General features: G+C 43.8%; 1 protein-coding gene across 4 annotated transcripts in view; it reads right to left on the reverse strand.

The window, feature by feature from the left end:
* Window positions 1-14,021, reverse strand: part of SACS (sacsin molecular chaperone) — a 143,053-nt gene that overhangs the window by 71,595 nt on the left and 57,437 nt on the right. For all 4 annotated transcript variants that reach the window (XM_073339993.1, XM_073339995.1, XM_073339992.1 and 1 more), the window contains 2 exons: window positions 11,378-11,465; window positions 2,000-2,085 (listed from right to left, as the gene is read on the reverse strand). In XM_073339993.1, the coding sequence (XP_073196094.1) occupies window positions 2,000-2,085; window positions 11,378-11,465 (174 nt within the window). The remainder of the gene's footprint in view (window positions 1-1,999; window positions 2,086-11,377; window positions 11,466-14,021) is intronic.

Genomic DNA, 14,021 nt, shown 5'->3' on the forward strand with positions numbered 1-14,021 from the left:
GTGCAAATGGCAAACTTAAATAAAAACAGCATAGATTACTTCTTATTAATGTCAACACTACAATAAGTGCATGCTAAAAGATCGTCAGAGAGATGGAGAAGAAAGAGAAATAATCACAGTTCAACAAATAGTAATGTATCAACAGAATCTCTGCATGTGGTGCTTAGTTGCTCTCATAATAATCATCATCAACAATGGTGCAAGAAGATACAGAGAGATCAAAGTTCCTACAAACATTACTACTATCATTATTAGAATAATAATGAGAGTATCTATTTGAATAGTTGCGGTCCACCATTCCTTCTGCGGCACTTCCCCAGAAACCACTACATTTTTTGGCTTGTTTCATTTCAATACTATGTATATAAAGAATTTCCAACACTTAAATCAAAATAAAAGCAGCACAGTTTCTGTCAATACTTCCTTAGCATTCTGCAAACTTCAAACAAATCAGCACACCCAGGGCAGCTCTAGAACTTCCTAACCTGGCTTCTGGGCAGCAAACCTTGCCTCTCTCCTACCATTGTGAGAACAGACAAAAACTTTCCAAACTTAACTCAGATCACAGGGACCTGAGAGCTTCAGTTTAGAGTATTCACAGCTGGGACTCTGATACTGGAATTTAACCGCTACCACAAAAAAAAAAAAAAAAAAAAAGCCAGTGATTGGTTTGTTAGGGCCTCCTCCCAGAAGCACTACTGGGACACTGTGTGATACAGAAATGGAACACCTATACATCTTATCAATTGCTCTGATCAGTTCTTCCACAATTTAAGCTTTCACTTAACAGAAATAAATAAGTAAGTAAATAAATAAAAACATTTCTAGCCTTTATGGTTGCAAAGAAAACTTTCCAATGTGGTGATCTCTTATGAAGTCTGCAAAGTGGAAAAAAGCTCTAATACAGTTGTGAATTGCCCCATTCTTCTTAACAAGGTGGGAAATCTGAAACCTAGTGATGACAGTATAAGCAATAAAACTGTTGGTTGTTCCACTGCTAATCGTTTTATCTGACATATTCCAGAAGTCTGGTAATGTAGGCCAAAGTACTACAGTTCCCCCCCCTTTACTCTAACCCTTGGAGAGGTAGAAGCCTGCAGTCTCGAGAGCTGGCAATATGACAATACCTTTAATGAGCACTATTTTCATTTTTAAACATCCAGGAACAACTATCCATATAACTTGTTAGTGTTACTCAATTCTTTACTAGAAATATTTTTCTGCTCTTATGGAATTGATGGACTCATTATTAATTGTATTGCTCCAAAACTGTGCTGGCTGTTTTACAGAAAAATACAAATACAGACAAGATCCCTGCTCTGAAGTGCTTAAAAGTACTTATAATCTAGACAATGTTACTTTATAGTAGTGTCACGATACATTAAAGAGAGAGACAGATGGTTAAATAGGAGGAGATGGTTTAGGTAATCAGAGAATATCACAGATTTCAGAATAAAAATTAATGTAATAAATCTTCCAAATTATATCAATACTATGGAGAGGTGAAACAAGCAATTTTTTTGAATTACTCAGATACAGTATTCAAGAAAAACAATGTCACTTAAAATAAGTTCTATTCATATTACTATTTTATTTGTTGCAACATGCAATGGTAAAGAATATTTATGTAACAAGCAAATTTTAAAGGTTCAATTGGCCTCCCCCCATAAAATGCATTGTGATGCTTTTTGTTTCAGTAATCAACATGAAATAATTATGAAGTGAAGTATCCAATAAAAATCAATTGTTTCTGTCCATGTTCTTTACAAAATACACAGTTCTTTTGTGATGGGCAAAAAGAATAGGCCATAAACTAAAAAACAAGCAACTCACCTGACACTGCCCCCAAGATGGAAAATTATGGAAAGATGTATGTACTTATATCAGAATAAACATCTCATGAAGTGAAACAATCTACAACATATTGAACAACATTTTAAACAACACTAATCTGTGGTGTATATTTACTTAACAATAATAAGTACAATTTATTTTATACCTTAAGAATTTGTCCTCCTTCTGGATATCTTCTTAAAATGTCTTTAAGAAAATCAACAAGCGGTGGAGTTGTTTGACCAAAACGGCCTAAAAACATAAAAAGAAAAAGCAATTGGTTATTCTGTTACTGGATTTTATTTTAGATTTATACTGTACTCATCATGTGATTACTGGGTTGCACAAAATTCTTTTTTAAAATTCACTCAGTCCAGGTGCAATACCATAAAAGGCTCCCACCACACATATAAACCATATGTATATGGCACAGTTAACCCTCTTAGACAAAAGTACATGCTGAAAGCTTCCAGCTGGAAGACTTCCTCTTCCATTGCATGACATTCGGGGCTGGGTCAGACCCACCCCCAGATTTCTCCCCCAGCTGCAGGAAGCAGGAAACTCACCCTCCCCGCCACTTCCTGCACCCATTACTCCTCAGCTGCAGGGGGGATCCCTATACAGGGAGCTGCTCCCCCATCCACCCAACCCCGGTGCATCCAGATCCCCTCATGTCCAGACCCTCCCACGAGCTTCACCCTCCTGCACTCAGAACCCCGCAATGAGCCCGATCCCCACCCCACTGAGCCCCAGTCTCCCAGCATCTGGACCCCCACTGAGTCCCCCACACCCAGACCCTCCCCTGCTGAGTCCCAACCACTTTCACCTGGACCCTCCTGCAGAGTCCCATTATCGTTACACCCAGAACCCCCCCACAAAACCCTGTGCATCCAGATTCCCCCGCCACCTGGATATCCCATTGAGCCACCTGCACCCAGATTGCTCCACACAGAACCCTCTCAACCCACACCCGGATCCCCACACACTAAGCCCCTCCATACTTGGATTCTGCCTTGCTGAGCCTGCCTGCCTGATGCACCGGGCGCGGAGGGGCAGGGCCCTGGGGTGTTTCTGGGGCAGGCCCAGTCCTTGTGCTGTGTCAGGGCTGGGTGCAGCCTCACCACTGAGTCCATATCCCGTGGTGGGAACTGCACAGTGATCTTCCACCTTTGTGCTGCCAGTGACCTGTACTCCCCAATGCCACGCTGGAGCCTCCACATTTATTTGACAAGTAAAATTTGCAGAATTATGCAGAATTTTTAATACTTTGGTGCAGAATGCCCTCAGGAGTAACGTGGAACACACTAATTGCTGCCAGATTGACTCTCAAAGAACTGAGGGTGAGATCTGATGATTTAAATGACAAAACGTAGTCCAGGATGAGGAGGATCCCCCCAATTCTGGTAAAACTTCTTGTTGCTAAACCCAAGATAAGAAACATCTCTACTTGACTCAGTAACATTGCATAGTGGAGTCCTTCCTCCTGCTGGAGAGAATGTCTTGCACAGCCGAAGAGTATGTCCGTCCTAAAGCAGATGCCGATCCAAATACCATGCCCTGAAGTGGAGTGCATGTGGATTGGGATGCCTGATCTCGCCGTTGTACTGGGTCAACAGATAGAGGAAGTTGAGGATGGGAATTGATGGGCAGGATGACATGCGGACGAGACTGGGAAATCAGAATTGTCTAGGCCAGAAGGGGGCAATCAGAATGACTGTCACTTTGCCTCATTGGATCTTTTGCTGCACTCGAGGCAGTAGCAGCAGGGCTGCAGGTTTGTATAATTTTTGGTGGTGCCCAGAATGGGTCCAAGTCTTGTCCCCCACCCATCCCCTACCTAAGGCTCTGGGAGGAAGTTTGGGTGCGGGCTCTGGGAGAGAGTTTGGGTGTGAGAGGGGTGCAGACTCTGGGAGGGAGTTTGGGTGCTGGGTGCGGGCTCTGGGCTAGGATGGGGGTTGGGGTGCAGGAAGGGGTTTGGGTGCTGGGTGCGGGCTCAGGGCTGGGACAGAGGGTTGGGCTGCAGGAGGGGATGCAGGGCTGGGCCGGGGATCAGGACTTTGGGGTGCAGCAGGCAGGCTGCCCCGGGGCTGGGGCGGAGGGCCAGAGAGGAGGACTCCCCCCAGCCCTGTCTCCGCCGGCAGCAGCAAGCTCTGGGGGAGGGGAGCCCCCCTGGCCCACACAGCACGACACTCCCCAAGGTCCCCCACGCTGCTGCTTAGGTGGTCCAGCCAGGATAAGCCTCCTAGAGTCAACCCAGAGTCGTCTGCCAGGGGGCAGGGGCTGCTATGCGCCTCCTCCGGTGCAGAAGCTGCCTAAGCTTGCCCCCGGCACTGCTCCCTTGTAGCCAGCGAGGGAGCGCAGCGTGGAGCTGCATGCGGCAGCCGCCCACTGAACAGGGCAGGCAGGGATGCTATGGGAGAGGCGTGGCGGTGGCAGGCAGGGCCGGGGGACACTCGGGGGAGGGGGCACGCGGGGGTAGCAGCTGGGGCAGCTTGGGGGAGGCGTGGGGCTGGCAGGCAGAGCCAGGGGAGAGTCCCGGCCCCGAACATTGGTGGAGCCAGGCCCCCTGGGCCCTGAATTTGCTGAAGCCCGGGACCACGGGCCCATACAACTCGCCGCCCCTGAGTAGCAGTAGTGGAGGGAAGGTGTAGGTGAATTTGACTGACCAGGAGAGTAGGAGACGGTTGATCTGAGAGCGGTGGCCAAGGACTTCCCTGAAGCAAAATGCAGTGCATTTGCTGTTCATCTGTGAAGCGAATAGGCCTCTGCTCAGGGTCTCTAATCAGGTGAAGATGTCATGTACTACTGAATCATGAAGTTCCCACTCCTGGTTAATCACTAAGTGAGTCCACAAGTATATTCTTTGTTCCAGGAATATAGGCTGCAGACAAAAGGATCTGGTGATTGATGCACCAATTCCAGAGATTTACCGCCTCTGCACATAGAGTGGCCGATCTCGTTTCCCCCATTTGTTGATATAGAAAACGGTGGTGGTGGTGTCTGACATGATGTGAGCAAGATGGGAGCGAATGAACAAAAGAAAAGATTGGCATGCCTTTTTTACAGCTTGGAGTTCCAGGATATTTATGTGCATCCTGGATTCTTGAGGAGTCCATATTCCCTTTGTCATGTGGTCATCCATGTGGGCTCCACAGCCTACCATGGACGCATCACTGACTATCGTTTTGTCTGGGGAGGACCGAAGAAAGGGCATATATGATGTGGGTCTGTCCACCACTGGAGGAATGACAGTACCTTGGCGGGGACTGTCAGCATGAAGTCCATGGAGTGATGGTTTTGTGAGCAAAAGGACTGGAGCTGTGTCTGAAGGCAGCAGAGATGGAATCACACAAAGGGGGCCGCGTAGGTACACAAAGCCACGTGACCAAGGAGAGACAGGCAAGTCCTGGCCAGTACATAAGGATTGCTCACAATGTGAGTTACGATGCTGTTCAGTGTCTGGAATCAGTCCATAGGCAAGTAAGCTTGCGCTGAGACCTAGTTCATGGTAGCTCCAATGAAGTCCAGAGATTGCGTGGGGTCAAGGATTGATTTCTCAACATTGACACTGACTCCAAGGGAAGGAAGGAGGCTGGGTAACACACAGGTTGATGTGTGGGCTTCTTAGAATCATAGGACTGGAATGGACCTTGAGAGGTCATCTAGTCCAGTTCCCTGCACTCATGGCAGGACTAAGTATTATCTAGACCATTCCTGACAGGTGTTTGTCTAACCTGCTCTTAAAAATCTCCAATGATGAAGATTCCACAACACCCCTAGGCAATTTATTCCAGGGATTAACCACCCTGACAGTTAGGAAGTTTTTCCTCACTGCCTTTGCTGCAATTTAAGCCCATTGCTTCTTGTCCTATCACCAGAGGTTAAGAAAAACAATTTTTCTCCATCCTCCTTGTAACAACCTTTTACATACTTGAAAACTGTTATGTCCCCCCTCAGTCTTCTCTTTTCCAGACTAAACAAACCCAATTTTTTCAATCTTCCCTCATAGTTCATGTTTTCTAGACCTTTAATCATTTTTGTTGCTCTTCTCTGGACTCTCTCCAATTTGTCCACATCCTTCCTGAAATGTGGCGCCCAGAACTGGACACAATACTCCAGCTGAGGCCTAATCAGCACAGAGGGAAGAATTATTTCTCATGTCTTGCTTACAACACTCCTGCTAATACATCCCAGAATGATGTTTGCTTTTTTAGCAACAGCTTTACACTGTTGACTCATATTTAGCTTGTGGTCCACTATGACCCCCAGATCACTTTCCGCAATACTCTCTCGTAGGCAGTCATTTCCTGTTTTGTATGTGTGCAACTGATTTTTCCTTCCTAAATGGAGTACTTTGCATTTGTCCTTATTGAATTACTTCAGACCATTTCTCCAGTTTGTCCAGACCATTTTGTATTTTAATCCTATCCTCCAAAGCACTTGCAACCCCTCCCAGCTTGGTATGATCCACAAACTTGCCTGGATCTGGCAGCTAGGAGTCAATTGTTGAGATATGGAAACATGAAGAGGCCATAACAACTGATGTGGGCTACTACTTCTGCAAATACTTTGGTGAAGATTCTCGGAATGGCAGCTATCCCAAAGGGGAGCACGCTGTATTGAAAATAGTGGGTGATCACTGTAAATCTCAGAAAATGTCTGTAGGCAGGATGAATATTGATGTGAAATTAAGTGTCCTTCATATCGAGAGCTGTAAAGCACATGCCCTTCTCTAAAGATGGAATTATCGCTTCCAGCGTGACCAGACAAAACTAAAGTTTGTGGATGAAACGACTGAGGTGCCAAAGATTGGGGATTGATCTCCACTGGAAGGTGAGACCTGTGCTTCTTTTGATGTTTCCTTGACGGCTCATAAAGTCTCCGAGGATAGAACTGAAAAGACCTGTAGCGTTGGGTGGATGAGTGGCGGTGGAATTTTTGTTTCAGGGCGGAGTGTAGATGCCCAACAAGCGAAGAGTAGCCCTGGAGTCCTTTAGTGTGTGTAGTGATTCATCTGTTTTCTGGTCAAAAAGATGGGATTCGTTGAAAAGGAGCTCCCTCTCAATGGTGTTCTGGGCCTCCCTAAGAAAACCAAAAGAATGGAGCCATGACTCTGTGCATGACTATCACTGTAGCCATGGCCCTGGAGGAGGTATCTGCTGCATCTACTGCAGACTGGAGGGTAGTTCTGGCCATGAGCTTCCCTTCATCAGCAAATGCCTGCAAACAAGCATGATCTTGTTGTGGAAAGGCTATCAGCAAACTCCTCAAATTTACTGTAATTCAGGCCATATCATAGTTAGCTAACAATGCCTGATAATTTGTGATCCTGGATTGCAGGCTAGAAGATGAGAATACTTTACGTCCTGGAAGATCTAGACACTTCCCTTCCTTATTGGGTGGCATAGCTCAAGGGTGTTGTTGTTTGAATCTTTCTGCAGCAGCCTGGACTACCAGGCAATTTGGAGGTGGGTGGGAGAAGAGAAATTCAGAGCCTTTGGTCAGAACATAATAGTACTTCCCCGCTCCTTTGGGGGTAACCGTGCATGTGGCAGGGGTGCGCCATACAGTCGTGGCAGGCTCCAGTATGTCTCCATTAATTGGCAATGCTATTCTTGCCAGTCCCAAGATGTGAAGGCTACCCAGAAACTTGTGCTGTGAGTCTTGGATCTCCTCTAAAGGAATCTGGAGTTTCCCATGACTCTCCCTAACAGCTCCTGGAATTGCTTGAAGTCATCCGGTGGGGAAGGGGATGATGTAGCCACTGCCTTGTCTGGAAAGGAGGAAGGAAACCTTGCTAGTTCCAGTGGAATTGCTAGGATCAGACTAAAAAGGTTTTCCTCCACCATCAGATCTGTATGCCTGCTGGAAGGATCCCTCAAGGGGGAGGAATGTGATGGTTCCCTTGCAGATCAGGCAGGTTCTGAGTGGGATATTATGTCCAGGGTCCCCAATATGGCCAGTAGGCTGGATACGACAGAGATTGTGGGGGTCCCCACAGCATGGGGTACCAGTGGCTCTATGGTGGCTGAGGCAGTAGGTGTTCCTATGCACATGGTGGCCTCCGCGATCATGCATAAGAGTGGTATGATAAGGGTGGTTCTTCTCCCAGTTCTGACTCATGAGAAGAGGAGGAGGATTCCGATTCTAATGACGGTACTGTTGGAGCCAGTGGAAGAGTGTAGAACATTAGTGCAAAGGGTGAGGGACCCGGTATTGGAGGCATATCCCTTGGTGGTGATATAATCTCTCTAGAAGTGATGGGACCTGATGGAGGGGGTGACTCCGGATCTGGAAAGGCAAAGACCTCCTGGAGTGTGGTTCCAGGTCTCCCTGGTGTGAGAAGCACTCTCTCTTTCCCAGTCATTGGTTCTAGCGCTGGGATCTTTCCTGGTGCAGGAGGGTCTTGTGTCTTGTGGGGTGCCAGAGATGGCAGTACTGACAGATTGGTGCCTGGAACCGCAGGATCCCATTGTTTATGGGTCTTTTTTGCATGCCTGTGGGACATAGAACATACTCTGTCCCCTTGGGCAGAGCTGCTGCAAGGAACATCCATCTTTTTGGACTGGAGGAAGACTTAGTAGTGCTTCTTTACCTCCTGACTAGTCCCTCCCATGGCGTTTGCAGGGGTGGTTCCACTGGACTAGAGTCAGATGTAGTAGTGGGAGGCATGATCCTCGCTGAATCAGGCAAATGTAGAGGAGGGTTCCCTGGCCTGGGTCCAAGTGTGGTCTCATGGCGAGCTCCATGAGCTGCTTCTGAAGGCGAAGTGCCCAGCCTTCTCAGGTGCGGTTGGGGAAGGATTGGCAAATACTGCACATTGTTGTGATGTGAGCTTCTCCCAGGGAGCAGAGTCAGTATTGGTGGTCATCAAGAGAAGAATGATGGGTAGGAAACACAGAGTTTGAAACCTGGAGCCCTGGGCACAACCCGGCACCTACACCTGGGTACGGGGAGGGGGGTGTGAACAGTGAAAACCACAAATCTATATAAAAACAAGTTGAAATTATTAACTATTAAAACTAAAAAAGAAAAATAAAACTAATAAATTACTATAAAACTCATTAAAACTACGTACAACTATCTTTTTTCAGATGTGCATAAGAGATGAGGACAAAGAGTTCGGATCCAGACCATGCAGCGGATAGAAGGAACTGAAGATGTGGTCTGTCCTCCCCGGCCTTTATCACCTCGGATGGAAGCACAAGGCAGGCCAGGGCGCATGCGCAGACCAAGGCGCATGCGCAGACCAAGGGATGCTACTTTCAAATTCTCTGAGTCTGTGCGCATGGAATACAGTAAAATACAATAGAGACCATCACTCAAAGAAGAAAAATCAAGCCCTATATGTCTCAAACTGGAAACTAAATTAGTGGATATTTTTACCTTAATCTCTCTTGCCTCAGTTCCCATCTGTAAAATGGGGATAATATTACCACCACACCTCAAGGGATATTGTAAAAATAAATTCATTAATATTTGTGATTCTCCCAAATATTACAGTGACAAGCACCACAGAAAAGCCCATGAGGAAATTAATAATTCTGTCATCAGAGCAGGGTCTGAATAGTGTGCAGTAAAAAAGCCATGGGGACAGACATTTATCAACAACGAGGAAAAAAAAATATTGAATATCTACTCTTTCAGTGAGCACCATCCATCGTGTGCTCTGAGTAAGGCACAGGTCCTTTTGAAAAAAGTGCATAATCATGTAATTAAAGACTGTATCATAATACGTTTGCACAAGGGAGCAAATTAAGGTTACATTGACAACTTTAATTCTGACATATCCTAATTTTTTGTGTTTGACATTGCAACCTTAATAACGTTCTTTTAACAGTTTGTGCATAATATTATTTTGATTCATATGTCAGAAAGAAGGGGAGCCTATCCGAGGTTTAGGTCGGCACCTTTGCCAAAGATTACAAACAACCAACTCCCCATCTCCTTGCTCAGCTAACCCCATTAAAAACTCACCCTCTACATCAGCCTGTATCATCAGATGAACCTTGCAACATGATCTGAGGATCAATCTACCAAGGCTATTTCAAATCAAGGGGTGGAGTTCATTCCAAAGCTGGGGGCCCTTAATAGAGAACTCTGTATCACCAGCCCCCTCTCTCTTAAATTGAGAGGATCCAGCTCAAGTACCTCTGCTGATTGCAACTGCAGCACTGCTGCAGGAAGACAGAAAGAAATAGGGCATCTCCCGAGTAGAAAGGTCCCAGTCCACTGAAGTCAAGTTAAATTCCCCTTAAATTCAATGCAGAAAGCCACAGGCAGCCAGTGTATCTTATGTAACAGAGTTGTCACTAAGAAGTGCCAGGCAGGTCACTGCATTCTGCAACACCTTAAATTTCTAGATTGACTGAAAATGTAGTTCCATATACAGAACAATACAGCAATCTAGTCTTGAGATGATAAAGGTATGGATCACAGTAGCATGTGGCAATCTTATGGCCACATGCAGATGACAAAAATTATTTCTAGACACTGCTGCTATATGATCATCTAACAATAGCTGAAGATCCAGTGCTACCACCAGATTGAACATATCTTCAGTCAAGGACAGAGAAATTATTCTTATTATACATTCTGGCTACTTCCCCCAGCATCAGTTTTATTTGGATTAAGTTTCTGCCAGCTAGCTCTCATCTATGTCCCACAGCTCCCTAAAACTCTAGGTCAGACAATCAATAGCACTGTCAAAGTTGTTCAGAGAAAGAATAGAACAGAGTGTCATTAGCATACTGAAAGGCCACACATCCTCACAAAATCTCCTGATGACCTCATATACACACACACAACAGGAGAGAAGAAATGAGCAATTTCCACATGCCTTCTGGGAGCACTGGGACACAGGTAAGTAGAGGAAGAGGTGAAAAAACCTCACCAAAACCAACAGGCAATTTCTTACTATCCTCACACTCATCAGGACATCAAGTCAATCCTCATCCTTCTGCCACAGAGATGGAACCACCAATTAACAAATAAATCCCACAACGCCACACCGACCTCTCCTCCTTTTCAATAACAAATCACATCCTTCACCAAGGAACTCTTACCTTCAGAAGCCATTCACTTCCGCACTTAAAAGACCCCAGCACCTCTCCACAAGTCTCGCACCCCAAGAGAGACAAATCCTATCCCCATTCTCCTGTCACAGGAATGGAAATACTGACTGAAACAGCCAGGGATCACCAGTACAAAAGAAAAAGAAAAGGAAAAACAAAACAAACCCTCCCAAATGAAGGTAAATTCCCACTCCTGGTACAGTTGCTATGCATGTGGATGTGATGGTTTCTCTAAAAAGAGACACTCTCCTCTCTTTTATTCCAAATGATCCACTCTACTGAATTGCAGGTTCTCCTTAGGTACAATCCCAGTAGTGAGAAAGTAAAAGTATATTGCTGTGATGTACAAGTAAAGAGAAAGCACCACTACTCGTGTAAGGAAAAGCATTACTCAGAACTGTGCCAGGGCATTAATCAAAACTTTTCACAATCTCCCAACATATAAGTAAACAGACAACTGTTTATCTTACCTCCTCCTTTCAGGCCTTTTGACTGAAGGTTTAAGAAAATATGATTTTCAGAATTCAGACAGTCCCCAAACTTAGTACAATCAGATAACTGAAACAGAAAAAAGAATGGAAGATCTTGATGTACATTATCCAATATCACTACTTCGCAATGGCTTTTCTCCAGACATCTTGAGAATGTTAAGTACTTTTTAGATATTAAAATTTAGAGACCAAGTCTCAACACACTGCTTCAATATTTAGTCTCTAAATACATCATTCTGATATCTTCAACTGTGCATGACATGAGAGTGCAATTTTTTTCTGTTACATACAGGACAAAATTCTGCCCTCAGTTACATGAATGCAACTTCATTTGACAGCAATGGGAGCTATACCCATTTATGTAGGGGCAGAATTAGATTCCAAATGTTTTTTTTCCTCCCCTAGCCACACGAAGGTCTCCTGTTTTGATTCTTTGCATTTGTCTTAGTAATTTGCAATAGGTCTAACTCTCAGAATGCAAAGAATATAAATCTTAGATGATGTCTTTTGCCTGGTGGTCTAACCAGCATTCCACAGATGAATTCATGATGTCAGTAGCTAGATTAGTAAATGACTATGAACATGTAATCCTAGGAAATGCAAAAACTCCTGTAAAGGGTTTTATAGTCCCAGATGCTTAATAAATCATTCTGATTGCAAATGTGCCTTTTTTTGTTTGGAAAGTGGCACATTGGGGCCCTACTGGACACAAAAAATAACAGTCAATAAAAGAAAATAACTATCATTTTAAGGAACAGGTCACAAAGACCTGTATACATAAACTATATGCATATATTAGACGCACATAGCATATATACCCTCAAAGGAGTATATATATAGGGTTGGGAGGATTAGATTTTTATTGGTAAGTGTTGGTAATTGTTGATTTCACCATACACACATGAACTGATGGAAAAATATTTCCATCAATAAAAATGGAGATTTACAAGTAAGTAAAGTAAGAAAAACGCTGCTTGAAAACTTAAAAAGTATGATATAGGGATATTTAGTTAGACGTGATGTTGATACTTTGTATTTTAAGAGTTATGAAGTTCTAACTGTTTGAATCTCAATGTCTACTATCATTAAATAATTATTGTTTGAAACCCTACCCCAAAATGTCCTCCCACTGTGAAAATTTAAATTGCTACAAATAAAAAAATGCTTAAAAGCCATAATTTGGTGCAACTGTGAAAATGTAAACAGATATAAAGCAAAAATGCTTAAAAATAAACATCAATGTTATCTGTAAAAATTATTTTAAAAAAAGAAAAAAAATCTGCTAAGCCTAAATATATATGGGTGATGTACTCTCAACTTGGATCTAAAACTAGCAATATCACAATGGAACAATGAATGAAACTGTAATACTCTGTAAGAGAGGATATACAGCAACAAAAGTATATTGCAATAAAACAACTGGAAAATGTGATCACTTGGGCCCTGTTTTGCCCATGCAGACCTCTGCACTCATATGCAGTGTTGTGCAGGATCAGGGCCTAGTTGTCTATCAAATCCTTAATAGCTATACTTCAGATAGATTGTGATTACATTTGGCAGGGATTGACTCAAAAATGACAGAATTCCCCATTATGCATCCATACAATAGGTTATACTCTGAGAAGATACCAGTACTTATAGTATAGATACCAAAAATAAAATTATAGGTTACAGTGAGACTTCTGTTATTTGTGATGTTACACTCTTAAGATATCTTCAGTGAGCCTGGAATAATCAAGATGATTTAACAGAGAGAATTTTAAATAGCCACTGCCAACTTGAAATCTAGTCAATTTCAAATAATTAGCTAGAACTAGCTTCAGTTTATAGTGAAGTTCATAAAGTAACTACTTTGGATCTTACTGCAACAGATAAAGATGAATTAATCACTTGGCTGGATATAAGTGATTGCCAAGTGACCTGTGATCATTACTTGATTACATTTGGTATGCCAATGTTTGCCACTTCAAATAATATTTTCCTCATTATAAACGTTTTTCCTCTCCTTGTTTGTGCTGTGAAAAACCCATAATCAGGGGAAACTGACTACAGTTAAGCTTTTATAGTGAAGCTGACTATACACAAAGTATGGTCAAATGCACAAAGCAAACAAAAAATTCAACTTTTTTTTAATCCTTTTCAATCACAACAATTTTAAGTGCTACTTGTAACAATAGCAGGTAAAAAAATCAATGGCAGAAGTGTTATACTTAAGTAGATGCTATCCCTGTAAAGTGTGCCTTTACAATAGTTAAAGTTTATGCCCGCAATCTTTCAAACACTTATTGTCAGCAGCAGCCTTCTCCCAGCTCCAAAGCATCCACTGCCACTCCCAGTTTTTTGCAAGTTTTATTTTCTTTACAGATGTTAGCAAACAGAAAAACAGTCTTTTAACTCCTTCCTTAGCCTGAGGCATAGACGACTCATGCTTCCACATACTGGGGGGCACAATCTAAAGGGGAGGACACATGAACGTCCCACATGTTTCTTCATCCCAACAACCCCCCCGCCCTGCACTCAGCTGGGGGCTCCTCTCCCCTCCCCACGTTACCTGTGAGGGTGGGGCAGGGGAGGGGAGGCTCTCTTCTTCTCCCACTGCGCCATCCTCCCCGCCCTCCGCGGC

The sequence above is a fragment of the Lepidochelys kempii genome, chromosome 1 (assembly GCF_965140265.1).
Source record: "Lepidochelys kempii isolate rLepKem1 chromosome 1, rLepKem1.hap2, whole genome shotgun sequence".
In the NCBI taxonomy this organism is placed as follows: Eukaryota; Metazoa; Chordata; order Testudines; family Cheloniidae; genus Lepidochelys; species Lepidochelys kempii.